Raw genomic sequence first — 27,384 nt, 5'->3', positions numbered from 1 at the left:
TCTTTCTTTCTTTTTTTAAATTTTTTTTTCATTTTCGTTTTTTATTTTTATTTTCCCTTTGTGCATTCATTCGTATGCTGACCGGTTTAGCTCGGCGCCGACTCGGAGCCGTCCGTTAAGAATGGAGCCGAGCTGCTCGACCGTCTGATCAAGGATATCGTCTCCGAGAGTGCTGCGACCTACGTCTCTGTGCTGGAACAGCCGCCGTCCTATCAGGACCCCGACAAAGATCCAGCTGACGAGACTGAGCCGCCGACAGCCTTCTCGCTGAAGCGCTTCATCCCATTGTTACGCGACCGCATTTATGTCACCAACCCCTTCACCCGAACTTTCCTGGTCGGCTGGATTACTCTCTTGGACGGGATCCCGGACCTCGAGCTGGTCACATACCTGCCTGAATTCCTTGGGGGATTGTTGCGGTTTTTGAGCGACTCGAACCGAGACGTCCATGTCACCACGCAAAAGTGTCTGGACAGGTTCCTCGAGGAGATCAAGCGCATCGCTCGCATAAAAAAAGGCATCGCCGAGAGCAAAAAGTCCAAGGCCGAGGAGAGGCGTCGGCGCCTCGACTCAGCTGCTAGTGCCAGCTCCCGGCCGCGGCTCGAGGAGGAGGGTGCTAGCGTCGACTCCGAGACTGCCGCCGATGACGACGATGGTGATGATGATGATGATGATGATGATGATGATAATGACGAAGACGAAGACGAGGTGGACAGTGAAGAGGACTGGGTCCCAGGCCAGGACGTGCAGATCAACTACAAAGCCATTCTCGAGATCCTGACGGCCACGCTCGATTCGCCCTTGGGTAAGTCATCGACCTCCAACACCACTTCAATAGCTCGCCCCTGGCCCTGGAACATGCCGGCTAAGGACTCCATGATGTTACCAGAAGAGGACAGCCTGCTCGAGGCGCTGCGCTGGATTGTTGAGTTTCTGGACATTTGTCCCGAGGAGGTGCTCCCCTTCACGCCCAAGATCCTGGCCCATCTGCTTCCGGCCATGGCTAGCGGCGTGGAGTCTATTCGCCAGGCGGCTGCCAGGGTGAACACCTCTCTTATGGATTATGTTGTGTCGCTGTCTGATGAGGCTGAGGCCGTGCCGGGCCCGTCGTCGTCGTCGCGTGCGACTCCGGGACCGTCGCAGGATGGCACCGCTAGTGCGAGGGCGTCTATCTCGGGATCAAGAGAGCTCGAGGTCCGCAGCCCGACACCTGCCCAGAGCCAGAATAAACAAGCCCCGCGCACGCCGACACCGAGCCAGCCGTCCATGCCGCAGGCTCAGGCCGATCTGGACTACGCGGCTGCGGTGAACTCTCTCACCCTGCTCTTCCTCAACGACCACGAGGCCACCCGCGTGGCGGCCCTGACGTGGCTGATTATGTTGCACCGCAAGGCGCCGCGCAAGGTGCTAGCCTTCAACGACGGGACCTTCCCCGCGCTGCTCAAGACCCTGTCCGACCCGGCCGAGGCCGTCGTCACCAAGGACCTGCAGCTGCTGAGCCAGATCTCGCGGAACAGCGAGGACGATTACTTTACGAATTTCATGGTGAATCTGCTGCAGCTGTTCTCGACGGATCGCAAGTTGCTGGAGACGAGGGGGAATCTGATCATCCGGCAGCTGTGTACTAGTCTGAGTGCGGAGAGAATATATCGCACGCTGGCAGACTGCATAGAAAAGGAGGAGGATGTCGAGTTTGCGAGTATCATGGTACAGAACTTGAATAATAATTTGATTACGGCGCCGGAGTTGGCGGATTTGAGGAAGAGGTTGAGGAATTTGGAAACTAAGGTACGTTACTCTGGGGTCTGGGATCGGGCTTGAAAGGGTTGCTGACTTTTTAAATGAAATACAGGAAGGACAGACGTTTTTCGTTGCGCTGTTCCGCTCGTGGTGCTACAACGCCGTCGCTACCTTCTCGCTGTGCTTGCTGGCTCAGGCATACGAGCAGGCGTATAACTTGCTCCAGATCTTGTTCGTCCCTCTCTGGCTAGCAGTTTTCTTTTTCTTTCTTTTCTTTTTCTTTAAGCCTGGGCTAATGTGGTGTGTAGTGCCGAGCTCGAGATGACGGTCAACATGTTGATTCAGATCGACAAGCTGGTGCAGCTGCTGGAGTCCCCGGTGTTTACGTGTAAGTGCTATGGAAGGAATATTGATAGAAACGATGAATTGGATGAGCTGACACGGAGATAGACCTGCGCCTACAGCTCCTCGAGCCGGAGCGCTACCCCTACCTTTATAAATGCCTTTATGGCCTTCTGATGCTGCTACCGCAGTCATCAGCCTTCGCGGCACTCAAGAACCGTCTCAACGCAGTCAGCTCGATTGGCTATCTGCATATCGCGCCGAGGCCGTACGTCACCCCTTTTCAATCTTTTCAATCTCATCTTCTTTACCCCTCATCTTCTGAACCCTTGTCCTAACTGTACCCATCCAGAGGCGCCTCAACCCCCAACACTTCCTCTTTCGACCGCCCCAACCGCCTTAAAGGCCGCGAAGAAAGCATCATCCGCTGGAACGAGCTCCTCGAGAAGTTCCGCTCCGTCCAGGAACGCGCCCGCCGGCTCCAGCGGGGCAGCATCTCCAACGACTTTGATGACTGGCAGCCGCATGGTTCGGGACAAGCAGGCCACCATCGCGTCGAGGACGGCACTGGCGGCGGTAAGCATGGGCATGATGGGCCCAGCGGGTCTGGGGGAGGAGGTGCAGGAGGGACCGGAGGAGCTGGAGGGGGAGGACCGAGCGGGAGAACGTCACTTAGTCTTCGTGGGCCGCCCATTCCGGCTAAAGATGGTAGTACGCCAGGGAAAGATAAGGAGAATACGGCGAAGGCGAGGACGGGGATTGTGGGGAGGCAGTTTTCGCGATTTGGGGGCGTGGCGGGGAGAGGCAAGCGGTCCTGATTCCTTTTTTTTCTTTCATTTTTCTTTTTCGTGTCTGATTGGTTTTTTTTTTTTTTTTGCTAAAGTTATACGTTTAATACCCCATTCATTGATTATTTTCAAGTTACTTTGAGATGAAGAAAGGGGGGGGGGGGGAAGTCAAGGGAGAGAGAAAAAGAGAGAGAGAGGGAGAAAGAGAGACGGTCAGGTTTTGCATTGCATTGCATTGCATTGTTTGCATCGCATTCATTGCATTTGATATTTAGTTGATGGGTTGGCGTGGTGGACGGATGGTAATTTTGCATAGTTGAGTCGAGTTGAGTTTGATACAAGCGTTCAGCGTCATTCATTGATGATAATGACCCATCATCCCCTCTTGTTGATTGATCCACGCGATACTCCTTTGCTCCCAGTCAGTCTCTATCCAATCTTGACGAATTCAGACTCTGACAACCTTTAGTCCTCACTTCTGATCTAGGACCCGACCCTCACGGTACCAATCACTCTCACGACAACGACGACGACGACGATGATGATGATGATGACCACCACACCCAGCAAGATTACTTCTTCCTCGCCCCCTCAAGCGCCGGCACAATCATCAGCGAACCTTACCTCGGCCCCGCCCCTGCTCCTAATCCTGCCCGCCCCCACTACACACCCTCTTCACAACAACAACAACAACAACAACAACAACAACAACAGAATCCTCCAACAGAGCCAAAATCCCCCTTTCACCCGCCTCCCAGTTCCTCCCCCCTCCGACACAGACGCATCGCCTACTGCCTTAGCGTCGACGAGCTCGAGGGCAGTAGCACGCCCTCTGCATCTGCCTCATCAGCAGAGGGGAGTGAGACGGAGCGGGCGGAGGTAATGATTTCTACCACGAGGGGGAGGGGCATTAGGAGGGGGAGGGGGAGGGGAAGGGGAAGGGGAAGGGGAGATGCGAAGAAGGAGGAGGGAAGGAGGGGGAGTCGGTTGAGGTTTTGAGCGTCTTATGGGTTTGGTTGCCATGCTGATGGAAGGGATGGATGGAGATCTCTAGAGGATGGGCGGGGGAAGGGGAGGGGAATGGATGAATGGATAATGGAGGGAGAAAGGGAGGGAGGGAGGGAGGTAGGACTCAGCACCAGATTGGGGTTATCATCTAGTGAAAGTCATCACATCACATGGCATCAACGTAACTCCGAGTTCCTGGCAAAAGATCAAGTTTAACTAACTAGAAGCAACAAGATACGTACCTATATTCCCTTTATCATAGATAGAGAGGCATCAACATTGGGCATGTCCAAAACATGTAATTTCACGATGCTATCGAGATAAACGATAAACAGCCGACCAGCATTATAGAGATATTGGTCACTTGACCGAGTCTATTCAGTCAGCTGTTTCAGAGGAAAAGGCGGGGGGGGGGGGGAAGAGGGGGGGGAAGGGGAGGGGGGGGGGAGGGAAAGGGATTGATCTAGAGAGCCAGCCAAGCCAGCAGGAGTTCGCCGATGATGAATGTTGACATCGGGTCAAAAAATGACAAAAGTTACCTAAAGACGGGAGAAAACCTGGCCCGTCATACCCAAGTACGTATCCATTTGATCCATGGACAGAGCAAAGAGCAATGCCATGCCCCTTGTGTGGTATGATGTGGCGTAGCCAATATGATGACGTTATGAAGGTAGGTAAAGCAGCACCGGATGGCGGCCGTTCACCTAATCTTCCTTTCCTAACCCCATCCCCAACAAATACCTGGACATAGACAAAAGCTATGGGAAGAGGACCGGACCTCGACCTGGACCTCGGCCCGGTCGACAGGAGTGCCAGATACTGATGACACGTCCTGCGATATCCTACCAAACCCTACCATACCGTACCAGAGATCATAATCATACCGGGTCCAGCGATAACCCATGGTAGTAATAAAACCTGAGGAAAATAATCCGGGCCTGGCACTGAAGCCTACCGTCCACCTACTCACTCACTCTACCATGTCAAAGCCGATGCCGATATCGCGGCTGGGCGTCTCAGCCAGCCAACCATCAACCAGCACCGCAGCCAGTTTTAAATACCAAGGTCAATCAACCGTCGACGACCACGACGTGACGCCGTCAGAGCGTAGTCCCCCGGAAGAACCATCCCATCGTGACCGTCGACCAGATCCGGATCCGGAGAATATCCCGCCATCACCAAACCACTACCGCAAACCGTTACCGTTTGCAAACCAAACCATCACCGCCAGTCTCATAAAAAAGCAAATCACTGTCTCCCTATTCGAGTGTACACATTCTAGACAGTTCCATCCTTTGGCCCCCTTCCCCTGCGAATACCAGTTGGATCCCCGAAATCAAACCGACCCCAAGTAATGGGATCTTTCTTGGTAGGTAACCCTTCTCCGCAGAAGGAAGAGAAAGAAAAAAGGAGAAGAAAAAAAAGGAAAGATGATGAGGATGTTTGCTGTCGTGATGAAGTAGTGTCGATGACAATCCCATAAAGAACTGCCCTCCCAACCGACCGACATCCTCTTCTCTCTCTACGGAGAGAAGTAAGCCTCACTAATGAGGCAATGATCCCCCTCTTTTCCCATTTTCTCTCTTATTTCTTATCCACCCTTGTCGAGAATGACGAAAAGAAAAAAAATAAGAACCCACGAACCACAACAACCCCGACGGTAAGTTGATGTTTTGTTGTTAATGTTGCCTCCTCGATAGGACTGTAAAATTCAGAATAGAGCAACGGGAAAAAAAATAAAAGACGAGTATGACATTGCACCCAAATTTCTGAATCGAATAAGGAGACAAAAGAAAGGCGGAACTAGATGACCATAAAGAAACCTTTCCGATTTCGCGACGTTCACGAGACGATTACAGGACGGAAAAGGACGTCGTCGATGTCGAAGATGTCGGAGCGCGGAACTGATTGTTAATGCTGAAGATGTTCCCGAGCTAAATGGGGGACGATGAACCCATACTCCTCCACCCCTTATCAACATTTCCATAACCATCCCAATCCCATCTCTCCTTCACGAAAACGCAGCCTGCCATCGACGACAGGACTTGTACTTAGTCAATGTTCCCTTCAAGCCTCGCATCGCCTTCAAGATACGCCGGAAATAATGGCAGAAACGTGGACTCTCAGCCAAGAACCTAACGCGCATAACCGAAACTAGAGGGACGATGAAAGTCGATGAGCGGCCCAGTTTGGAGTTACACCTAACGCAAATCCGAATCCCAACCCCTTCCAAACGGCTGCCACCGACTCGATAGAACTCCTCTCATGCAAAGCGAGAGGCCGTCCAGATCGTATCGCTCCTTTACATAATCTGGTCCTGAGTAAGCCCAGCATGCGGATCGGTGTCCATGGCGTTGTCGTTCTGCTGCGGGTTGAGGTACTTGGCATAGGCGATATTGAGCGGACGACCGCCGTACTGGTAACCCTGGAACTTGGCGATAGCAGTTTCGGCTGTGTCGGCGTTGTCGAAGCGGACGACACCGGTACCGCGGGAGCGGCCGCTCGGCTCATACTGGATCTCGGCCTGCTCAACCTTGCCGATAGTCTGGAACAGCTCAACGAGGTCCTCGTTGCTCGTTGACCAAGGAAGCTGGACAGGTTAGCTGCCGCCTGCGTTGATCGCAGATGGAAGTCACTTACATTGCGGACAAAGATAGTGTCACACTTCTCCGTGCCCGGAACAACGTTGTCGGTGAAGGGGTTAGGAGGCATCGAGACGTTGTTGTCATAGCCGCCATGACCGCCGAACCCACCGCGACCACCGTAACCATAACCGCCACGGCCTGCGAAGCCGCCACGGCCGCCATAACCAAAGCCACCACGGGGAGCACCGTAGCCGCCACGACCAAAGCCAGGGCCGCCCATGCCGGGGTTGGCGAAGCGATCCTCACGCACCTCGATGATGCGACCGTTCCACTCGTAGCCGTTGAACTGCTGGATGGCGTTGCGAGCATCATCGGGGGACTCGAACACGACGATACCAGAACCCTTGGGCCTGCCATCGGGGCCCATGTGGACATCGGCACGAATGATGGCGCCCTGACGAGCTGGACGAAGTCAATGCACAAATTCCTCGGTAAACGACCGGGGACACTTACCAGCCTGGCGGAAGAGATCCTTCAGATCCTGCCAGCCAATGTTGAAGGGCAGCTGCGAGGGTCAGTACGAAGGCGAGCGTGGATAGCAGACCAATAGTAGGTGAACGATACGCACGTTAGAGACGTAGAGCTGGCGGCCAGCAGTGCCCATAGGGTTGAAGCCGCCGTAGGCACCGCCGCCCATGCCGCCAGAGTAACCACCGCGGGGAATGCCGCCCGGAGGGCCGAAACGAGGCTCACTCTCGCGGTCCTGCGTAGACGTCAGCCGGCTGAAACGACTGCCAGTCGTCGTTGACGACCTTACCTCGCGGACGTAGATCAAGCGGCCCATAAGATTCTGGTTGCTGAGAGTCGCAATGGCGTGTTGAGCCTGTTCCCTAGTGGCATATTCCACAATACTACCGGACGTTAGCATGCGCCCAAAATTAGGACAACGGAAAAAAAAAAAAAAAACGACGGCCGCCAAACTTACCCGCATCCCTAAATTTCCGCCGGACATTGTCCCAAACCCGTCAACCCAACAATCCATCAAACCGGAGAGGAGAAACCACAAAAGAACCATGTGCCAAAGTCACTTGTAGGCGCCCACCTTCGACATTCCATTAGGAAGAAGCAAGACATCGGCGTAGAGAACCTCTCCAGCTGAAGGCACAAGTCATGTTAGCATCACAAGCCAAAAAAAAATCCACCATCGCGCGCAGCAAACCGCGCTCCCCCATTGCTGTTCCCATAACGCACCCTGTCTCATAAAGTCCTTCAGGTGATGCCACTTCACGTCGTAAGACAGGTTGCCGACGTAGACGCGGCGGTCCTGCTGGGACGTCTCGCGGATGTTGTTCATGACCTGTTCGCGGCGAGCCGCACGATCTTCGTACGACCCGTGGTGAGGGGGAGGAGCGTTGTAGCCAGTGTTGGAAGACTGTCCAGTCTGCTGGGGTTGGCCCGTCATGGGAGAACGGCTTCTCCTCTTCTGGTGGTTGTTATTCCTCGACTCGTCACGCGGCGAGTATGAGCGGCGACCGTTCGGGCTCCTGGAGCGACCCCTACGGGGAGAACGAGACCTCTCGCGCTGCGACATGTCAGTGGAAGGCTGATCCACGTTATCAGCAGTGGTGGTTGCAGATTCGGGGGGGATTGGGGTTGCACAAGCCGGCAAGTGAGGGGGCGGGGTGGTGCTCGAGGTGCTCGAGTAGGCTTTCAGGCTCGCGGGCTGACAACCTCTCCAGACCAGGCGATGCGGATGCAGTGCCACTGGATGCGGCTGGGCCAGCGACCGTTTCAAGCGACGAGGCTGCGCCAACGCAAGGCTCCAGGCTCCATAGTGATCAGGGAAGGGGCCCCGCGCGCCCGCGGTGGCGGCTAGGTAAGGACCTAGGACCCTCCCAATCTGGAGTGCAAATTGTGGAGACCGGCCGGCAGCGCCAGCGAACGAGCGAGCGAACGCACGATTGAGTCGGACGCCCGCGCTGGACCATCGAGCACGGCCCACATCGGACAGGATGGGAGTCAGCTTAACAAGAGAGAGGAAAAGCGAGAAGGCCGCAAGTCGCAAAATGAAAACCGCGGGGCGCTGGGGTTCCCGAGAGGCCCAGGGTTTCTGGAGCCCGGCCGGACAAAAGCAAGAAAAAAAAACAGATGCCAGAGAAAACCAAAAAGCACGCCGCAGGCGGGAGCAACTTACCTGAGGACGATACGTGTCTGAATCAGCTGTGGGAGGAAAACGAGGTTAGAGATATTTGCGGACTGGCTATGGAAAGCGTCGGTCCAAGAGAGGGTCTAGGGGTAAGAGTGAGGTGTAGGAGGAATGGGGAAAGGAAGCAAGGCGGTTGCGGAAGTGGCAATTTTTGAGGGAGGGTAGGACTTGGGGGGACCCGCGGCGGGGGTGATCTCGAATGAGTACGAGGGTGGATCAGAAGGGAAAGACATGCAGCAGGGCGAAGGGAGGGAGGGGAGGGGGGTATCTCGCGGTGCGAATGTACTGTACAATACATGTATGTGGTATATAGGGCATGGGCATGTCGCCGAGCAGACCAGGCAGGTCGGGCACGACGGCCAGGGCAGGTACTTCAGCACAGCACGGCGCCGAGCCGTGAGCTGTGAGTCGAACGATGGCGAGGAGAACCTTGGTTGGCCAGAGGAAGAGCCAGGAATCTCGCCCAAGCCAGAGCCGACTGCCACACAGCGGGGAAGGGAAGAGATGTGTGTATGTGTGTAAGTGTGTATGGGTGACCGGCAGCAGTAGGTGGTATGTGCGAGCGTGTGCGAGTGTATGGTAGGCGTGTGTAGTGCAGTAGGAATAAAAGATATCAAATCAAAGGCATATATATATAAGAAGACAATGAGGAGATGTGTAAGTATGTGATGCGTGTGTGCTGCGAGCTCAACCAAGCTGCCGACTGGACAGGCCTGGGATTACAAGCAGCAATAACACGTCATCGAGACATCTTGGAGAATGCTCACGATAACGAGTGCCCAGCGTTCCTGGTGCAGGCGTGGAGGAGGCTGGCGTCGGGTGTCCGTGATGTGCTCGGAGGCTCAGAGGCACGGCTCACACGCGACGGGCACCAACCAACAAAGGCGACGCAGCGCAGCAGCAGCAGGACTGGATCTGGGGTCAAAGTATGGACTGAGGCATGGGAACAGAAAAGAGAATAGGGCAGATATCAGGGCTATGGAATAGCTATGACGGCAGGCCGCGAATTGGATGTGGTTGTGGATGGATGCAAAGCAGTTCGAACAAATCGAAAACTTACCCATGGCTGTCGTAGGGAAATGAAAAAAAAAATTTCAATTCCAACGGCTTAGCTGCTCTTTAGAGAAGAGGCAGGGCAGGGAAAAAATTTTGGCGGTGCGACAATTGGATGCGTGCTGAGATGAGAGGAGTTCTGCTTGTTGCGGACGCCTTGGCGAGTTGCGAACTAGGACCTGGACCTTGAGCCCGAGCTTAACCTGAGCTTTCTCAGGTTGACCGAGTAGTGTTGCTGCTGAGTGCTAAGTGGGGGGGAGGCGCCGCAAGGCACGCGAAACGAAACACTCCCTCTGGCTAACGGATCAACAGCGATCTTGTCGGCAGTCAGGACCTTGTCTTTGGATGTGAGATCCGGTGACGGCACACTGGGGGCTCCAGCTGAGACTGCTGCTGACAGGAGGTGACTGCTGGCGCCGAGTGGCAAACGGCGAATGGATGAGCTTCCCTGAACCGAGTTGGGCAGGCGTGCGTCTGTCCGAGTCGAGCAACGAGAAAGCTTGATGGGCGCGCTGCTTCCACTTGCTGCTTGGTGCTTGCTGCTGCACAGCTTGACCGACCGAGACAGTGAAACAGTGGGACCTGGGAACGCTGGGCGCAGCGAGCGAGCGGCGAACAGCGAGCAGCAAACGCAAGGCGACGCGGCCAAGAGCGGGCGGAAGAGAGGACGAGAGCAGGTCTGAAGACTCTGAGTGGTTCGCTCAAACTCTGTGCAACCTGGGGTTGCCGAGCTGTGCTGCTGGCCGGGACTGTTGGGACTGCTGAGACTGTGAAGGGGGGAACAAGAGTCAGCACAAAAAACGTTTCGATTGTCACGGGTCCCGGGAGCCAGCGTCTGACCGCCGAGAAAGGGGCCAAAGGAGGGGCGTCAATCGTACCTGTACAGTACAAAAAGTACACGAGTACGCGTTCCCGCCAGATAACTCACGATTGAGCAAGGGTTGATGGCGTCCGCGATGGACGAGATGACAAACCAGTAGGTGCGTGTGAGTTTCCAGATGTCAAGGTGACAGTCGGCAAAGCACACTGCCGGCAGACGGAGTGACAATGACGATCGAGATGCGCGTCGTGTCCTGGTGCTGTCGACTCAATTGGTTGGTCTCCGCAAGTAGGCAGTATGAGCAGTGAGGTGCAGGCACGTTCGACGCAGTCACAGTCTCACGGTGTTGGCGTTGGTCTTTTCTCGCGCACCTGAATGCGAGGACGGGCAGCTGGCAAGGGTGGGGCCCATTGGCCGCTTGAAAGGGCCTAGCCCACAGAAGCGCCGGGGCTTGCCCAGCTCTAAACGGAGCCGGTGGCAATGCAGGCTGACGCCGGGTCGCTAACGGAAAGGAACCCTCACAGAAACGGCAATTTAACCACGAAGCAGCGTAATCCGTACGGAGCCGTATGTTTCATGTAATTACATACAGGCCTTAACAGACCTTTCCAGCATAAGATTGGCTCCGTTATGCACCCACTTTAATGCACGCCACCCAGTTGAGCCAAGTCTCTCTGTTGACCCTGAGCCCTAGAGAGCTGAAGCGCCCATTTTGGTATCCTGACTTTCCCCCACGGCGCATCTATGTCGCTCTTGAGCGGATTCGCCAACATCAGAGTCCAACATCAACCGCTCCTCAGATTTCTATCAAATGTTGCATCGCCAGTGAAAGTTTCAAGCCCTTTCTTGAGATTTGAGATTGCGCTTCAGATGGTATGTCAGTCAACACTACCTATAAAGTTCAAAGAAAAAGGCCAAGACGGTATCTGTACTGCGGACAAAGATCTGTTGTGTAAAGCGAGCTAGTGATCTACACAACGGTGTTTTTTGTAGTCGTATGTCGGCAGCCTTTGCTGAGGACGCTGACAGCTCTCTTACAACGGCATGACAACATCATGGCGAAGCATTCTGATTAGACCCACATGGGCAATGTAGCCAATAAAAAACATTGATACCCAGCCTTATCTGCCCCACAACCCCGCCAATTTTTGAGCGCCTACCTCAAGATCAACACCATGAGCTTCACTTGGATAAGAAGTTGGTGTTAAATTTTTGATTGCTCTGATGCTGAGGACAACATGCTCCAAATAAATCTCTGGAATATCATATGTGTACGCGCTCAAAGACTCTGCGCACCACAGTGTGCCACGCAGACAACGTAACACCAATGCCTTGTACTTACGCAGATCGCTGCAGGTGGAAAAGAACATTGTCTTCACAACCACCAATCTAAGAATCACCTCTTTCTACAAGCAGGCATCTTCACGGAAAGTTGCATTCAGGTACACAAAATCCTCGTGGCAGCCGTTTGCATGCGTTCTGGATACTTCCAATTCAAGAAAAGCGCCATCACTTTTGGTCATCTTGCAGAGTGATGGCGGGGACTCGAAACTATGACTAGACAAGGCTCTGATGATGTCCCGGTGCCTTTGGGGACGGCCCAATATATTCGATATTGGCTCCCCAACCTTTTCAACAACTGAACCCTCATGGTGTGTCAGCGAAGATCCCGCAATCTGCGCAAGGGTGACACCGCATAAGGGGAATCACATCCGGAGCGAAAGACTGCCAGTCTTGTGTTCCGGTGACTCGAACATCCCGCTGGCAGCCTCGAAGAAATTTTTCAGCGGGGCATCGAGCAGTAGGATCGAGAGGCACAAAAGAACACAAAATTCTCATCCCCCAGCAGCACAGTAGCTAGCCCTCGTTAGTTGGCCAGTCAAAAACATCCCAGAGCCGTTACGGATGCCTCGGCCCCACGGCCAGTCGTGCTGCAGAGCGGTTGAAAAAAGAAGCGCTTCTCCGTACAGGCTTTGAAGCAGCAGCAGCTGCTGCTGCTGCATACCATACCCACCCGCATTCCTGGCCCCGGAAACCCAACCCAACCATGCCGTCCCTTCATCAACCTCCGCGCCGCGCTCAACCGATCGGGAAGGCAGGCAAGGGAGCCAACCACAAGCCGGCTCGTCCTCCACAGACCCAGACCGGTGAATGCAGGGTGGAATTGGCTAATAAGCGCGGCATGCACGCAAACCAGACGGGCTATGAAGCCGAATGGGTCTTGCGCTTGTGCTGCGGGAGAGCCTGAGCGTCTGGATTCTGTGCTATGGACTGGGTCGCTGGATAACGTTGATCAACTACAGCGCGATGCTGGATGACACGCTGCTGCTGCGCTTATTTCTCGGCAGAACCACTGGCGGGGACACGCTACGGGCGGCCCGGGGACTGATTCCGTGCGGAGCCGAGGTGGATGGGGAATCCAGTGTCTGGATGCTGGACGGATGAGATCAAAAGGTCGAGGTCTCTCCTTTGTCCTTACTGATGCCCAACTTTCTGATCGCGCCGAGATGCTCTGATTCTTCGAGGAAATCGCCAGCCAGCCCGTGGGAGCAAGAGAGGTCGTTGGTGGCTTGGGCGGGGCAAGCCACAGGCTAAACCCCTCATCTGAGGACGGACAAGTCCATGTGCGGCGCAAAATTTCGTCACTCTTGTGCTGAGCGACTAGAGTTGACGTTTCAGACGATGTCGATGACAGATTTAGGGCTTAAAGACAGGTGCCTCGATATCTGATGTGCACGCACACAGATGGCCTGTCCAAGGTAAGGTATTCTAACTAACCAACGGCACTTACAGAAAAACCCAAAGTCACCATACTTGGAAGTCCCCGTCACCAGCATTCCAGACGAGGAACACCTCAGCGATCTCTCGGATCTGATAATCCTCCGAGCAGCTGTATGGATCCATTCCCAGCCCAATGATGCCGTTCTGAGTGGCGCCCTTTTGCTGCAGCAGAAGGATGCGTGGGAGCTGCTACTGTGCCCGATGGCGCCCCTCCCTGCCATCATGGCGTTACTTCAACGCAGCTGCGTGCTTCTGGCGTGCGGATGTCGTGGGCTGGCATCTTGAGGGAGAGCATCTACCCTCAGTTCAGCCCATATAGATCATCAAATTATCCAGCCCGATGTAATAATCCGTAGTGATGAGATCGTTTCAGCTCGGACACCAAAAGCCATGAAACTTTCCACGTCTTGCCAAGAACCTGAGAAGATCCATCATATGGGGCACCCCACTGACCTAGCCCAATTCTGTCCTAGCGAGGGCGGGCGAGAACCCCAGCGAGCCACCGCATCCCGCGCCAAACACCGAACGCCTGGCCTGACTCCAAAAACACGTGCCGAGTTCGACTTGCATTATCGAAATCGTCATCGTCGACGGTGCGAGCGCCAGAACACGCCAATTGACCTGCCCAGCTCCTCCCAGCTGTGCCGAAACCCGTTCAATTCGTTTTTACCCGAGGTTTTAGAGTAGCAGAGCCATCAAAACCATGCCGCCGGCCCCTCTCCCCTCTACCACCATGGCCAGCCGCCATCTCCTCCGCAGCCTGGCGATGTGCTCGCCTACAACAACTCAAGCGGCTCTCCTCTCAACAACACGCTCCCTCGTCCCAGCGACTCCCTCCCCACGCTCCCCCTTGAAATCCGACAAGACCCTCATCCAAACGCCCTCTACAGCTGCACCAAAGTCAACCACCATCCGCTCCTACCACTCAACCACCCACCCCCCTCCCCCACCTCCCTTCACACCCACGGAACAACTCCTTCTCTCCGCCGCCCTCAAACACGTGCCTACGCACGGCTGGACTGCTGAATCACTCGCCCTAGGCGCGCGCGACACAGGGCACCTGGATATCTCCCCCGCGGTGCTGGCCGACGGGGAGTTCGGGCTGGTACGGTGGTGGCTTTGGAGCCAAAGAGAGGGACTGAAGGAGAGGGTTAAGGCGCTGGAGAAGGAGTTGGAGAGGCTGGGGGTTGAGGAGCGGGTGGAGGTTATTACGTGGGAGAGGTTGAAGGGGAACGTGGAGGGGGGTATCGTGGGGAGGTGGCAGGAGGTATGTTTTTTTTTTTTTCATATATATATCTATATATATGACCTGCTATTATTGTCTTGCTAGATCAAGTCTCGGGACATCAATCTCCCTACTTGCGCAGAAAAGACAATGCTAACAGCCCCAGGCCCTAGCTCTAATGGCCCTCCCCTCCTACCTGCCTCATTCCCTCAAGGAACTCGCCCTCCTAGCCGACGAAATCATCTACCTCGCCGGCGACAAGTCGGTCGATCCCTCCTGGTACACCAAGCGCGCCTCTCTCTCAGCCATCTACGCTGGGACCGAGCTCTTCCAGACGACAGATACTTCTCTCGACCAGCGCGAGACCCGGGCTTTCCTGCGCAGGAGACTGGACGAGGCGCGCCAGGTCGGCGGTGCGGTGAGGAACGTGACAGAATGGGTTGGGTTCACTGGGGCTGCAGTGGTGAATATTTTGAGGAGTAAGGGGGTAAGGATATAAGTTTAAGGGGGTTGTTGATTACCGTTGGGGATCTAAGAGGGGAGGGGTTGACGATGGTATAACTTAGACCATTGGAGACGGTGTACAATATTTGTAGAAAATGTAAATACCACTCTTCATTTACAGGTACATGCTTTTAGCATTTAAGTTGATACGTTGCGGCTATGTCATATATACATACCCTATACATTACATAACCTTGACATACCTTTTCGTTCCGCAACTCCTATCATGAGCTTTTTTTCATAGGAATTAGTCCGTATTATCATTAGAGGAATAGAGGCAACCATCCCAGCCATGAAAACCCCGTTTGAAGAGCGATAGATCCAATTCAGAGTAGAACAAATAATCCGACACCGTTATGACGCCAGCCATCCTATTGTCCCCCCGGTTCCCAAGTGCCCAATCCAGTCCAGATAGGAAGAATACCGAGCCGCACCCACACCGACCCTTCTATAACTAAAACTATAAACTCTGTACATCTAAAAGATACGTGAAGCGGACAGCAATAAAAAAAGATACTCCGACAAGGATCAACAGGTAAGGCGAACATGCCGTTGGACACAAGCCACAGACGGTAGAGCAATTTGATTGCTCGGCATCAAGAGCGCGAGCGGAGTAAGACGAACAAAGTAGAGCCGCAGAAGCCAAGAGAGCAACTCAACCACACGACAACGTTCAGCGGTGATTAATAAGAGTGCGCTGGCGTGGATCGGTCAGACTGCACGGTCAATTAGCACTGTGTTCAAAGGAAACTATTACTATCAGGATTCATGTGGGCAACTTACCGAATAATCTTGACATCCTTATCGAGCGTATTCCTCCCCTCAATGGCATTCGGCGTGATGAAGATGTATTGACGATTGACCGAGCGACGGGCCGCCGTAATCTGTATAGACATAAGTCAGTTTCAAACCTTTTATCACTTTCGTTAGGAGGAGTCCTCACCAGCATGTTGGTACTGATGGCCCTGTTCACATTATCCATGAACACGTCAAACTCATCCAGACACCTGAGCGGCGAGCCCATGGCTTCCCATATGGCCAAGAGCAGACAGATCGACGAGAAACTCTTTTCACCACCCGAAAGGGTCTTGGTACTCCGCGCAGCAGCCTGCTTCTGCGTCTGGTCGGGCTCAACAACCAGGTCAAGGGCCTTCCGTTTGTGGTCAAGAAGCAGCTTGCCACGGAACCCGCGTTCGCTGAGCAGGTAAATGAAGTTGGCACGGGACTGAGAAGAGATGTAGCGCTGAAACTTGCGCCACTTGGCAAGGCGCTGAGTAAGGGACTGCTGCAGGCGCTGGTTGATGAGCTTGGTGGACTCAAGGCTCTGCACAGCCTTCTCGTACGCCTCTGTTGCTTTGGCGTATTCTGCATGGATTTCCTCTTCCGGTTTACCACGGTCTTTTTCAAGCTTGCGGAGGTGTCGATCGAGAGAGGCATACTTCTGTTCAAGGCTGCTGTGTGTCTCCCCCGGGGGAATGGCAGGGCGCTCAGCTGCGACCGTCCGGGCCTCTGCGCTCATAGCCTCGAGTTTGCGTGTCGTCTCTTGGATGACATCCTCCAGTTCGGCCTTGTCCCTGTTGAGCTTGTCCAGCCGCTCGTGGAGATTGTTCTTTTCAATCAGCACGACCTGCCGGATGTCCCGCCTCTTTTGCAATTTCGTTTCGGCCTTCTTAAGCTTTGACTCCACTTCTTCCTCTTCTTTGCGACAGGCTGCACGCTTCTTCCTGGCATCTTCGACTTCGCGGTTCTTCTCTTGCTTTTGCAAAGCCAGCGTGCCGAACTGCATGCCGACAAGCTCCCGTTGCTTTTCGAGGTCCTTCAGAACCTGCTCGAGCCCGTTTAGGTGTCCCGTGTCGCCGCTCGTCAAATCTTCCAGCTCTGCGGTCAAGGTCTCGACTAGAGCTTTGGCATTACGAATCTTCCTCTCTAGGTCAAGCCGCTCCCTCTCGAACTGGTGTAGGGAAGCTGTGGCATGTTGAGATGCCTGTCGGAGACGCCGTTGCTCGCTTTCGAGGGCATTAAGCTCGGCCCGGAGCCGCTGGAGCGCCTCTCTCTGTAGGTTCAGCTGAGCGTCAGAGTCCGTTTGGATTCTCGGCTTCTGCCGCATGTCAGGCTGGACGGGAGAGGTCGAAGGCCCTCCGGTGTTGACCGTCAACCTGATGCCTTCGTTAGGCCTCGTATCGTGCAACGCTAGACAAGCTCTCACGTTCCGCGGCCGGGCGCCATCGAACATTATTTGTTCGGCGCGAACGCGCTCTGGCACCAGAAGAATCTGTTCAATGGCATGATTGATGATCAGCTGGTCACGAACCATGATGTTGTCGATCCGAAGCACGCGCAAGATCGTGTTATACTCTGGATCGGGCTCTTTCCCGGTCAGATCGAGAGGACGCGGATTGCAAATGAGAATAGGGCAATGCCGGACATTCAGTTCATTCATCATTGCACTGAGCCTTTTTTGATCTTGGTTGTTTGTCACTAAGAAGGCATTTAGACTGCCCCCGAGGGTCGCTTCAAGGATATATGACCACCGTGGCTCGGTAAGACGAAGGTAAGCACCAAGAGGCCCAATCGGCTTGTCCCTGAAGCCATTGTCCTGATCGATCCGCTTAACCAAAGCTGCGACACCACGCTCGTAAGCGTCGTAAGGGGAACCGCGGGAGGTCTCAAGATTCCTGATACTGTTTTCGACCTTGTCTATCTGCACCCTCTTTGATGTGACATCTTTATCAATCTGCTCAAGTTTCTTGTTTGTCTCGTCGATGGCTTTGATAAGTTCGGGCCTCCGCTCATTGACTTCCTTGAGCTTCTGCCCAAGGTTGGCTACCTCGACTTTTGCCTCTTCTAGCTCTTTGAGCTTAGCAGCGTGCTGCCCATTGTTCTTGCTTTCTAGACGTTTTCGTTCCCGACCAATTTCTTCCTCTTTCTTCTGAATGTCCTCTTCGATCCGCTTCAAGTTCTCGTTGGCGTCTCGCTCGTCACTATGAAGCTTCTCCAGCTCTCCTCTTAACCTATTGAGCTCGTCACGTGCCTGCTCTGACCGGCGTTTGACATCGTCCTGTTCTTGCTTGACCTCGCTGACGAGCTCCTCCGCTTGCGCGATCTGCTGGTCCGCCCGGGCGAGGGCCTCAGCCTGCTCCTCAATCTCGCGGTCTGTTTGCGCGATATGCTCGTTAAGACGATTTAGTTTCTCCTCCTGCTTCTGGAGCTCGCGTTCTTCGTTCTCCACCTGAATCCACGCCAACTGGGCACGCACGACCTTCGCTTTCGCTCGGATCCGGCGAGCGCCTTCGAGCGACTCTCGCAGGCGTTTGGCCTTTTCGAAATCTTCACGAGCACGGTTAACCATTTCTTCCTGGTCAGGAATCTTGGAAACCATCATATCGAGGTTTTCCGCAATCAGGCGGTAATCGTTATCCAGTTGCTGAAGCTGAACGCCCTCGATGAAGAACTTATACTTCTGATACTTGTTGGCAGAATTGAGGAACGAACGTGCATTATCCTGTGAAAGGATGTTGAGAGGATTGTCGACTTGTAGAGCATAGTATTCAACCAGCTCCTCGACCTCCTGCTTCTTAGTCGAAATGGTGACGCCGGTGGCGCTCTTCACCTTGAATCCACTGGCTCCGGACTTGGAGAAGTGACGCTCGACGATGACAGAGTCGCCGTATAGCTCGGGCTTGAAAGCATCATGGCCGCGGTTCTTGATCTTAACCGCCAGCATGGCGCGCTCCTGGCCTTCTTTGACAAAAGCCTTAAGACTACCGCCGCGGTTGGTTGAGCTTGCCTTGCCTCCGAGGCAAAGAGTAATTGCGGTCAAGATAGCGCTTTTCCCACTACCGTTCTCACCGACGATAAAGTTGAGAAGAGGGCCGAGCTCGCAGTGCAGGCGTTCGTGACACATAAAGTTGACGCATGTGACGCTCTCAAGGATACCGTTCTCGGCGACCGTGTTGTGGCTAAGGACGTTGGTGCGGGAGCGCAGCCGTTGGGTGGCACGCTGGTCGTCCTGGGCTTCATATTGAAGGTGCTCGAAGTGGCCGTCGCGCATCAAGTCGTATTGGGTCCGCGGGGGAGAAGATGGGGGTTCAACGGCATCCCGCGCGTTCACAGAGTCTCCGCTGCTATCCTCGCTGGGCTGGTGAGTGAAACCACTTCTGCTCGGCCCTTCCTCAGACAGGCGCATGCGCTTCCTCTGGTAAAGCGTAAGCATTCATTTCTATTATCCATTACAGACGGAACGGTGCAATGCGACTCTTCTGTCGCGAGTAGATCGACCTACCAAAGCCGGTCTCTGGTTCCCGTAAGTGTTCCTAACCTCAACGACATAACCGTTATCGTCACCATCGTGACCGGCGGCGCGCCTGGCGCGCTTCCTCGAGGACTCCGCCTCGGGCGAATCGACAACCCCCGGCATGTTGGCAATCTGGAAACAAACAACGGCTCAAACTTCCAACAAGAGAATAGTTGAGCGTTGTCTGCCGCTTCCCAGGGCTTGCGGCTCGCAGTGGGCGTGGTTAGAGGATAAAATAAAAAAGAAAAAACAGCCTATATCTCAAATCCGGGGTCTCACAAGTCGCACACAAACAGTGACGGGGATAAACAGCGAGAGAAGAGGGGTTTGGGTCTTGGACGCGTAATGGACACGATTGGGACCAAAGCGCGTCCAGTACCAAAATTCCCCACTCTTTTGCAGGAAAAAAAACACGACGGGGGCGACCCACCCCCACCGTTGCACCAGACCCACTGCGGCCTGGTGCAGTCATCTACGCCGTCACGGGACCAAGGATATCTGCTTATGTAATTCAAGCCAGAAGAGGACCGCAGTTCTTGGCATCTTCTTGGCATGAAATCATCGCTGATGAAGGTGCAGATGAACGCTGAAGTCAAGGCTGGATGAATAATATGAGACCGGCTTCGGAAATGATGAAATGATCAGTGCTGAAGTGACTCAACTTTTGTCTAAAACCACACAGTTATCCAAAATATGCCTGGGTTTCGGTCGAAGTGAACCCGACCGAATCCATTCCCTCCAAACTTCCTCAACGTTTATGCTAGACCAACGAACAGTGAAGGGCTCAAGAGTCAAACACACCCCTTCAAGGTTTGATCAGACTCGAACAACTTTATAACGTATTTTACAATGGACAAAAAATCAAAAAGGATCCCAAACGGCACCCTGGACAAAGTCCAGTCCCGCGAGCTGGACGTGGCGTCTGAACCGCGGCCTGGGGACGACAACTTTGAGGGCTTTCGCATGACCCTCCCCGAGGACTGCGTTGAGTACATGCTCTTCATCATCGGCGACAAAACCAACAGCAGCCTACCGAGTCTGGAACAGGTCCGGCGGGCGGCCTACCAGAAGCTGGATAAGATCGCCAAGGACTACATCTGGCAGCGGGACCCGTTTAAGTTAGAAACGAGGGTCCAAAAAGGTACGTCACCATTAGAATGAGATCTAAGTGACATGTGCGTTCAAGCTAATCCACACTCAGGCCTTGGAACACCCTACCTCTACGGTGTCACGCACTACGGCGAGAATGTCGAAGACGAATGGCTGATCGTCTACCTCCTGCGAGAGCTCACCAAAACCTTCCGCAACCTCTGGGTCCGCGTCAGCGATAGTGACGGTGAGTTCCTCCTCATCGAGGCCGCAAAAGAAGTCAAGGCTCTGAAATGGCTCTCCCCGGAAAACGACGCCAACCGCGTCTGGATACACAACGGTCAACTCCGCATCATCCCCCCTCCCCCGACGATAGGGGATCTCGCCTTGACTACGAAACCCCTCCCCTTAGCCGAAGCCCTCACCACCATCCGGCTCTGCCCAACTTCCTTGTTTCATATCCCAGCTCTCGAGGCAGAAGCTTTTTATCGCCTTCAAAAATACCCCGCCCATTTAACCACAGCAACATATCATTATGCACAGGCCACAATCCCCCGCAAACTGGCTGGCCTGCTCCACGACCTCCCGCATTCCATCGCCCCAGCTGTTGAAGCGTTCTACCTCCGTGATGCGCAATCCCTGCGCTCTCTGTATGCGCCTAGCACATCATCACAACTCACATTCCCTCCAACAGACCTGGTCACAGTCTCCATCCGCTTCACACGTACCCTCTACGCACAGCTCAAGTCGCAGCGTTTCCCCAATGTCCCGCCGGCATGGAAATCAGTACTTGATGCGGCCGAGGTGCATGCCGCAACTGCGGCGCCTAGCGCAACAGCCGAGGCAGCGAAGAAGTTGGCAAAGCTGGAATTGGGCATCAAGTTGACAACGGGCTTCGAGTTGCTCGCCAAAGGAGCAAACGAAAGTGCGAGTAGAGCAACAAGAGAGGTGGCGATATGGCTGGAGGACTTTGAGGAAGATGGGGAAGGGGTGTTGCCTACAGATAATGACATCAGAGGATGGGACTGGGTTAGCAGGGAGGATGATGATAGCTGGATGGATGTGGATTGGCGCGAGTTTGAGAAGGAGCTTGATGGGAAGGGGAAGAAAGACAAGGGTCAAGGGTTTGGGGATGCTGCGATGCAGGCTGATCTGAGGAAGATCGTGGAACGGTTCGAGGCGTTTCTGAGTGACGAGCGCGCAGGGATTGATGGGGCTGAGTTTGAGGAGATGGATCAGGATGATGGCAGCGAGCTGGGGGATGGCCGTACCAGCAGTAGTTGCGACAGCAGCTTAAGTCAGGAAGAGGATGAGGACAAAGAGGTACAGTTTGATGAACAGAAGTTTGCGCGGATGATGCGCGAGATGATGGGCCTCAAGGGCGACGTTCCTGAGCCTAGCGGTAAGGAGAAGGCTGTGAAAGAAACAGCTAGCGAAAAGAGTGAGGACGAAGAGATCCAAGAGCTCATGGAGCAATTCGAGGCGGAGCTTAAGGGGCACGGGGCGTTGGATTTGGACCCCAAGCCGAAGGACGACAGGGGGCAAAAGGCCATCAAGGATATCAAGGGGAAGGGTAAAGCGAAGGCTGTGGAGAGTGGAAGTGAGGAAGAGGATGAAAAGAGTGGTGATGAGGAAGTTGATATTGACTACAATCTGGCGAAGAACCTTCTTGAGAGTTTCAAGGGCCAGGCGGGCATGGCCGGGCCGGCAGGGAATTTGTTGGGCCTGATGGGCGTCGCACTACCAAGGGATGATGGCGAATCCGATGAAGAGTAACTTGATGGTATATTGTTCATATCCTCGTGTAGTCTATATGCTGACTGATACCCAAACCACCTATTCAAGGTCTATGACATAATATTCATGACGTCCATATCTTCTTGCCCTCTGACTTCTGTTGTTTATTTCCCATCATCTTCATCATCCGACTTGACCTTCTTAGCCGGACTCATCTCTCCGCTCATCCTACGATGTTTCCTTAACAGCGTGTCCTTCTTATCCCCCTTTGCTGATCCCTCCCCCAACGTTAGTTGCTGTTGCTGTATCGATGGATACCATTCTCCCCAATGGTGTTGCGGATATTGAACTCGCACTGCTTGGCGTTGTGATCCTAACTCCTGTGCTTGCACCTGTGGTTGTGATGGTGACACCAGAGGATAATCCGACACCTTGGTTAGTTTCGCCAACACCTCGTTCAACTTTTTCCTTGCCTCAAGCTCACTGCTCGTACTGCCCTCTGCCCGCGATGGTCGATAAAACTCGGAGACTATGCGCGATACCGCATGGTAAACTTGGTAGAGGAGGATTCGAGTCGGGGCTGTTTCTGGAGATTGAACGAGGGAAGGGTCGATGGTCTGCATAAGGTCGACAAACTGCGTTGTAGTGCTGCCTTGTTCACTCGCCGATGTTGATGGCGGCAGTCCCTCCCCATTAAACCCTCTAACAAACCCCTCCCTCACACCCCCCTCCTTAACCAATGGATCACTAAATACCGTCGCCAACAATACGTCCCCAAACACGGCACTACTCCAATCTCCTAGCCCTCTCAACTTATACCCCCCTTTCTCTCCCTCTTCTTCCTCTTCCTCCTCCTCCTTCTTCACAAGAACAACCCCTTCCTTCCCACCCCTAACAACAACCAACCTCCCCTCCCTAACCGCATCCAATACATAACCCAACCGTCGAAAATGCCTCCTTATCGTAGCATACGGTATCGCAACCGCCATATCCTCCCCATCCCTCAATACCCCTTCCAGCATGGAATGAAACGCAGTTGACCACGCCGCCGCTCCCCCCGTCGACATCAAACTCCCTCCTCCCGGGGCAGGGATCGCGAGTTGGAATCCCGGGGGAGAGTCGGTTATTGTTGGGGGCGCTCCGGGGGAGGAAGGTCTAGGACCTGGGGAGCCCTGTGCTGCTAGGACAGCGGGGACGGGCCCAAAACGGCCTGTTGGGGAGGTGAATTGGGCGAGGTGACGGAAGAGACGACCGAGTTGGAAGTCGATGTTGGTTTGAGCTTGTGGACTGAGGGGTTGGGGGAGGAAAGAGATTGGGGTGCCTTCAGTTGGTTGGTAGATCGCGTAGGAGGAGGGGGCAGTGTTCGGGAAGGGCGAGGGGGAGGGGCCTTGGTAAAGGAGGGTCGGAAGGAGGGCTGGGAGGGGGTTATCGTCGTTGGATCGGGGTCGTTGTAAGGAGGTTGAATGCTCTGGCTGCTGTTCTTTTTGTTCTCCTTTGCTGTCCTGGTTGTTTTGCTGCTCTTTTAGCTCCTGCTGCTTTTCAGTTTCCCTTTCCCCCCTTTTTCGACCCTCACTCTTCCCTCCCTGGTTCTCAGATAACCGTCTGCCCCTCGAACGCTGCTCAACTTGCCCCGTGATCCACGAAACAGTGGCCGCTTCCCCCATAATAGACTCCTGCTCTGACCGTAGTGGACGCCACACTGATGGCGAGGGAGGGAGGATTAAGTGTAATGTTCGGCCATCGGATATTGTGACACGATATATTCGATGTGGTCGGGGGGAACGCAAGGGCGAGATGAAGGTGACCGTTTCTCCCGGTTTTAGAATTGGAGAGAGAAGGGGACTGAGGGTATCTTGGGAAGGGGATTGGCACATTGTGGTCGACGGTCGATAGTAGGCCGCGGGAATGTCCTTGGGATCAAGGGCCGTTAGAGTCCAGGCTTGTCGATGTCGTTTAAGGGGCTGTTGTCTAAACTGTCGTAGATTGATCTGGCTCGATGGTTGTGGTCTCCTTTTCCGGAACTGGTCGAGATATGCTAATTGATTTTCGAGAAAACGGAGGTATATTGCGTGGTCTCTAGGAAGGTCAGTATACCACGAGGTCAGAAATGACGAGGAGAACGACGTCGGCGACATGTTTCATGGCAGCTCCAGGCAAGATTCCGATGGAAGAGAAACAATACGCCACCCGCAGCCACTTACATCAACAGCATATATGACTCTACATAAAAACCCCAGATAACGTATCCGGCGTATGCAGGCGAGAGAGTTGCTCGCCGAGGTGTCAGTTCAGCGTGGCTAACTTAGGCAGGTCACCAAGTCATGAACGGCATAAGACGTCAGGCAAAACGACAACTCTTCGAGGCATATCTTAGCGACAACGAAGACAAGATCGGGTCCAACGCATTCATTTTCGACCCGTCAGACCCAGAATGGAGGGATTAGCCCAGAAAAAGAAGCGCACACAACACCAACACAACGGAAGAGACCGTCTATCCGGTCCATCTCTCGTTAGTTGCGGATAGTCTAACCCCATCAAGACCACTCTACATTGCCAACCCTACCATCTTCGTTGCTCTACCCTCCCGTTCTGAAGAACACCAAACCCCGTGGGGAGGCAAGGGAGAAAAGCGAGGAGCCCGAAAAGCTGGTCTTTGCTTGTCATGTAAGCCGTAATCAGTACGTCATAGCGTAAATTTACATAGGCGGCGTTCTGGAAGGCGCCGCCAAGCGACAGATCGTGGAGCAGGGCTGGGACGCGGACGAATAAGCGGCGGCGAGTAGCGAGCGAGCAGACAAGGCCTGTTCATCAGAGTTCCTTGTCTTAAGCCAAGAAGCGCGAGAACCGGCTGGGCGGTCAGCCGCCTGGCGGCCAGACTGACAGACGGTCGCCTGCCCGCCGGACGTTTCGCTCCTGGCGTGGGCAGCGGACAACAAATGAACGGACAGCGTGGGCTGGGCCGGCTGGGGCTCGCTCGCTTGTTATGTCCAGGATTGATGTTGCTGGCTTACAGAAGTGCCGGTGCGATAATACCAATATGGACCACTACCGTGTAAGTCGTCAGCTCTTCTATGCGATGCCAGAATGTCGCACAAAAAGAACGTGGCACCAGCGGCGCGACGCATGTCTCTCGCCAGATTTACACTACAGCTATGCTGTCCTCAGGTACGGAGACAATGTGTGTGAAGCCTTTCATCAACAAACAGGCATCCAGGACATCACCAAATGTAGGTTGGATGCGCCGCCGTTGACCCGTGCAACGCGCCGTCGTTCCCAGGGCTGTAGGTAGTCCTATCTGGAAGAAAATGTGGAGATGCGGCACTAGAGTCGAGCAAGGAGTTAAACATCGTCTTGACCTTCCCAATTGGCATCATCACATCATCATTCTGTAAAATCCTGAGATCCTTAGAGCTCACCCCTACACAGCAGCTTCAACTCAAATGCGTATTACCCGTTTGCCCACCGAGCATCCCATCGTCAGCTGTCATGGTACCGAGAGGTGGGCTCGCGGACAAGTGGTTCTGCAATGCCACCCTCCGCCTGTTAATCCGTAGTCTCTCGCTCGTTATATTTGTTGCCTTTGTTGCCTGTTTTATCATCTGAAAATCCCGTGCAACGTTCGTAACTTTCATGAGATGGATGTCCTGACATCGGATTCGGGAACCACGCAGACACAGCTTCGCTCCATCCATCCACCCATCGTCCCAAGCCCAATATTGTATTACTATAAAAATTCCCCGACAAGTCTCCGTAAGGCAATGACAAGCGAACGAGCCAACGGTTCTCCCACTTGTCCAATCCAATGCGGATCGCTGCTTCGGGCAATTGACTCGTGCGTGCAGTCGCGCGAGAACGAGTCCGAGGTAATTGATCGCTCTCAGGTCCGGGTCAAAAAGACCCCGTCCATCTGTATGTCAGTTCTCCGGTCTCGCAGAATTTTTGCGAACTTGCTTGTGGTCTTGGGTACTTGATGCTGCATGCGAAGCAATGGTTGGTTGGATTGGCCGCAGCCCAAGGAGCTCCGGATTTTCGAGAGATCGACTCACGATATTCCCACTCTCCCTCCTAAATCCGCACACCAGTGGACCTACAAGCGAGCGAAGCGGTCCGTGATTGGCCAGCGCTAAGCGAAAGGCTGTGGGCCTTCTCAAACTTGGGACAGCGACTGGGAAACCCGCAGTCCCGCACTGGCACTTAATGGGACTTTGACATGGCATGGACGTCTGGGGCCGGCAGGAACAAAGCAGAGTGTATGTGACCTGGAAGCATGGCAAGTCCTGCGGTCTGATACCGCGGACAATCTAGCCGTCATCCTGATGCATTGTCTCAAGCCAGAATTGCAACCTGCTTCACGCAAACTTCTCCCTCCTGGGACATTTGCCCCGTGCTTGCGTGCCTGTATTATTACACAGCATACAAAACTGTCCCCACATATTACGGTAACTTTACACACCTAAGTAACCATTTCGTACCATTACAGCCACCTCCACGCGGCGCGAACAGGATCTCGATCGCCGGACTCCAGTCTCGATGGAGTCTGGTCTCCAGCAGACGACAAAACCGTTCGTTCATCACCGGCCTTCATCTTGACAAGAACGTCGCTCTAAAACTATCCAGTGGACCCCGAAAAGCTCCATCCGTTCTACAAACTCGCAACATACACTGGAGCCCGAAAACATCAACCATTCAACACAAATTCCACCTCAAGAGCCGGAAGCCTTGGTCTGTTGGTCTGTAGCTTTTGCCGAGTGCTGGCGTGTAGTGTGAGGGGCATCGAAAAGGCGACGATTCATCTGCATTCAAAAATGCGGCTAAATTAGCTTGACCAACCCCAAGACTTAGGACTATCACTGATCCCGAGGATCCCGGTGTGGTTCCGCAGTTGTCGTCCCGGGAACTTGGGACAATTGACTGAAAAGAATAGGACGGGTCCATGGTTCTTGGTAGAGTGTCTTCTGCCCGCTGCTGCCCGTCCGCACCGTTCCGGCCCGTCTCGTCAAAAATATCTAGAATAGGGCTTAGCGCTGCCCCTTGCAGAGCTGCAAAACAGGTGTGAAGTGATAAACAACAACACGACCATAAACGCTCATACTGCTTGCCCCGCGGGAAGGATGGATGACTAGGCATCATGCATCAAGGTTGAAGGCCATTGTGATATCTGGCGCCACGGATGGCGAGTGCAATATGCCATTTTTGTGATAGTATCAATTGT

General features: G+C 54.0%; 6 protein-coding genes across 6 annotated transcripts in view; 3 read left to right on the top strand and 3 right to left on the bottom strand.

Moving 5' to 3' along the window:
• Positions 1-3,869, top strand: part of CTHT_0048560 (uncharacterized protein) — a gene marked incomplete at both ends in the record, with an annotated part of 4,529 nt that extends 660 nt beyond the window's left edge. The window contains 6 exons of the mRNA XM_006695156.1: positions 91-1,788; positions 1,853-1,971; positions 2,049-2,128; positions 2,191-2,350; positions 2,435-2,658; positions 3,340-3,869. Of these exons, the coding sequence (XP_006695219.1) occupies positions 91-1,788; positions 1,853-1,971; positions 2,049-2,128; positions 2,191-2,350; positions 2,435-2,658; positions 3,340-3,869 (2,811 nt within the window). The remainder of the gene's footprint in view (positions 1-90; positions 1,789-1,852; positions 1,972-2,048; positions 2,129-2,190; positions 2,351-2,434; positions 2,659-3,339) is intronic.
• Positions 3,870-6,180: 2,311 nt separating this feature from the next.
• Positions 6,181-9,733, bottom strand: CTHT_0048550 (uncharacterized protein; the record flags this gene model as incomplete). The annotated part of the gene is made up of 9 exons (XM_006695155.1): positions 6,181-6,468; positions 6,519-6,925; positions 6,977-7,028; positions 7,092-7,226; positions 7,281-7,374; positions 7,552-7,618; positions 7,715-8,486; positions 8,658-8,683; positions 9,730-9,733. The coding sequence occupies 9 exons, from the start codon at positions 9,731-9,733 to the stop codon at positions 6,181-6,183; spliced, it is 1,845 nt and encodes a 614-aa protein (XP_006695218.1).
• A 4,293-nt stretch (positions 9,734-14,026) lies between these two features.
• On the top strand, positions 14,027-15,047 carry CTHT_0048540 (uncharacterized protein; the record flags this gene model as incomplete). The annotated part of the gene is made up of 2 exons (XM_006695154.1): positions 14,027-14,590; positions 14,715-15,047. The coding sequence occupies 2 exons, from the start codon at positions 14,027-14,029 to the stop codon at positions 15,045-15,047; spliced, it is 897 nt and encodes a 298-aa protein (XP_006695217.1).
• Positions 15,048-15,725: 678 nt separating this feature from the next.
• Positions 15,726-19,469, bottom strand: CTHT_0048530 (uncharacterized protein; the record flags this gene model as incomplete). Its single annotated transcript, XM_006695153.1, has 4 exons — positions 15,726-15,768; positions 15,836-15,936; positions 15,996-19,247; positions 19,335-19,469. The coding sequence occupies 4 exons, from the start codon at positions 19,467-19,469 to the stop codon at positions 15,726-15,728; spliced, it is 3,531 nt and encodes a 1,176-aa protein (XP_006695216.1).
• Positions 19,470-20,195: 726 nt separating this feature from the next.
• On the top strand, positions 20,196-22,211 carry CTHT_0048520 (uncharacterized protein; the record flags this gene model as incomplete). Its single annotated transcript, XM_006695152.1, has 2 exons — positions 20,196-20,487; positions 20,548-22,211. 2 exons carry the CDS (start codon positions 20,196-20,198, stop codon positions 22,209-22,211), a joined length of 1,956 nt encoding a protein of 651 aa, XP_006695215.1.
• A 125-nt stretch (positions 22,212-22,336) lies between these two features.
• On the bottom strand, positions 22,337-23,836 carry CTHT_0048510 (uncharacterized protein; the record flags this gene model as incomplete). The annotated part of the gene is made up of 1 exon (XM_006695151.1): positions 22,337-23,836. The coding sequence occupies one exon, from the start codon at positions 23,834-23,836 to the stop codon at positions 22,337-22,339; it is 1,500 nt and encodes a 499-aa protein (XP_006695214.1).
• Positions 23,837-27,384: the final 3,548 nt, after the last annotated feature.

The sequence above is a fragment of the Thermochaetoides thermophila genome, assembly GCF_000221225.1.
Source record: "Thermochaetoides thermophila DSM 1495 unplaced genomic scaffold scf7180000011819, whole genome shotgun sequence".
Lineage (NCBI taxonomy): Eukaryota > Fungi > Ascomycota > Sordariomycetes > Sordariales > Chaetomiaceae > Thermochaetoides > Thermochaetoides thermophila.
Note: the sequence above shows the minus strand (reverse complement) of the source record. Positions and strands in the feature narration are given on the sequence as shown.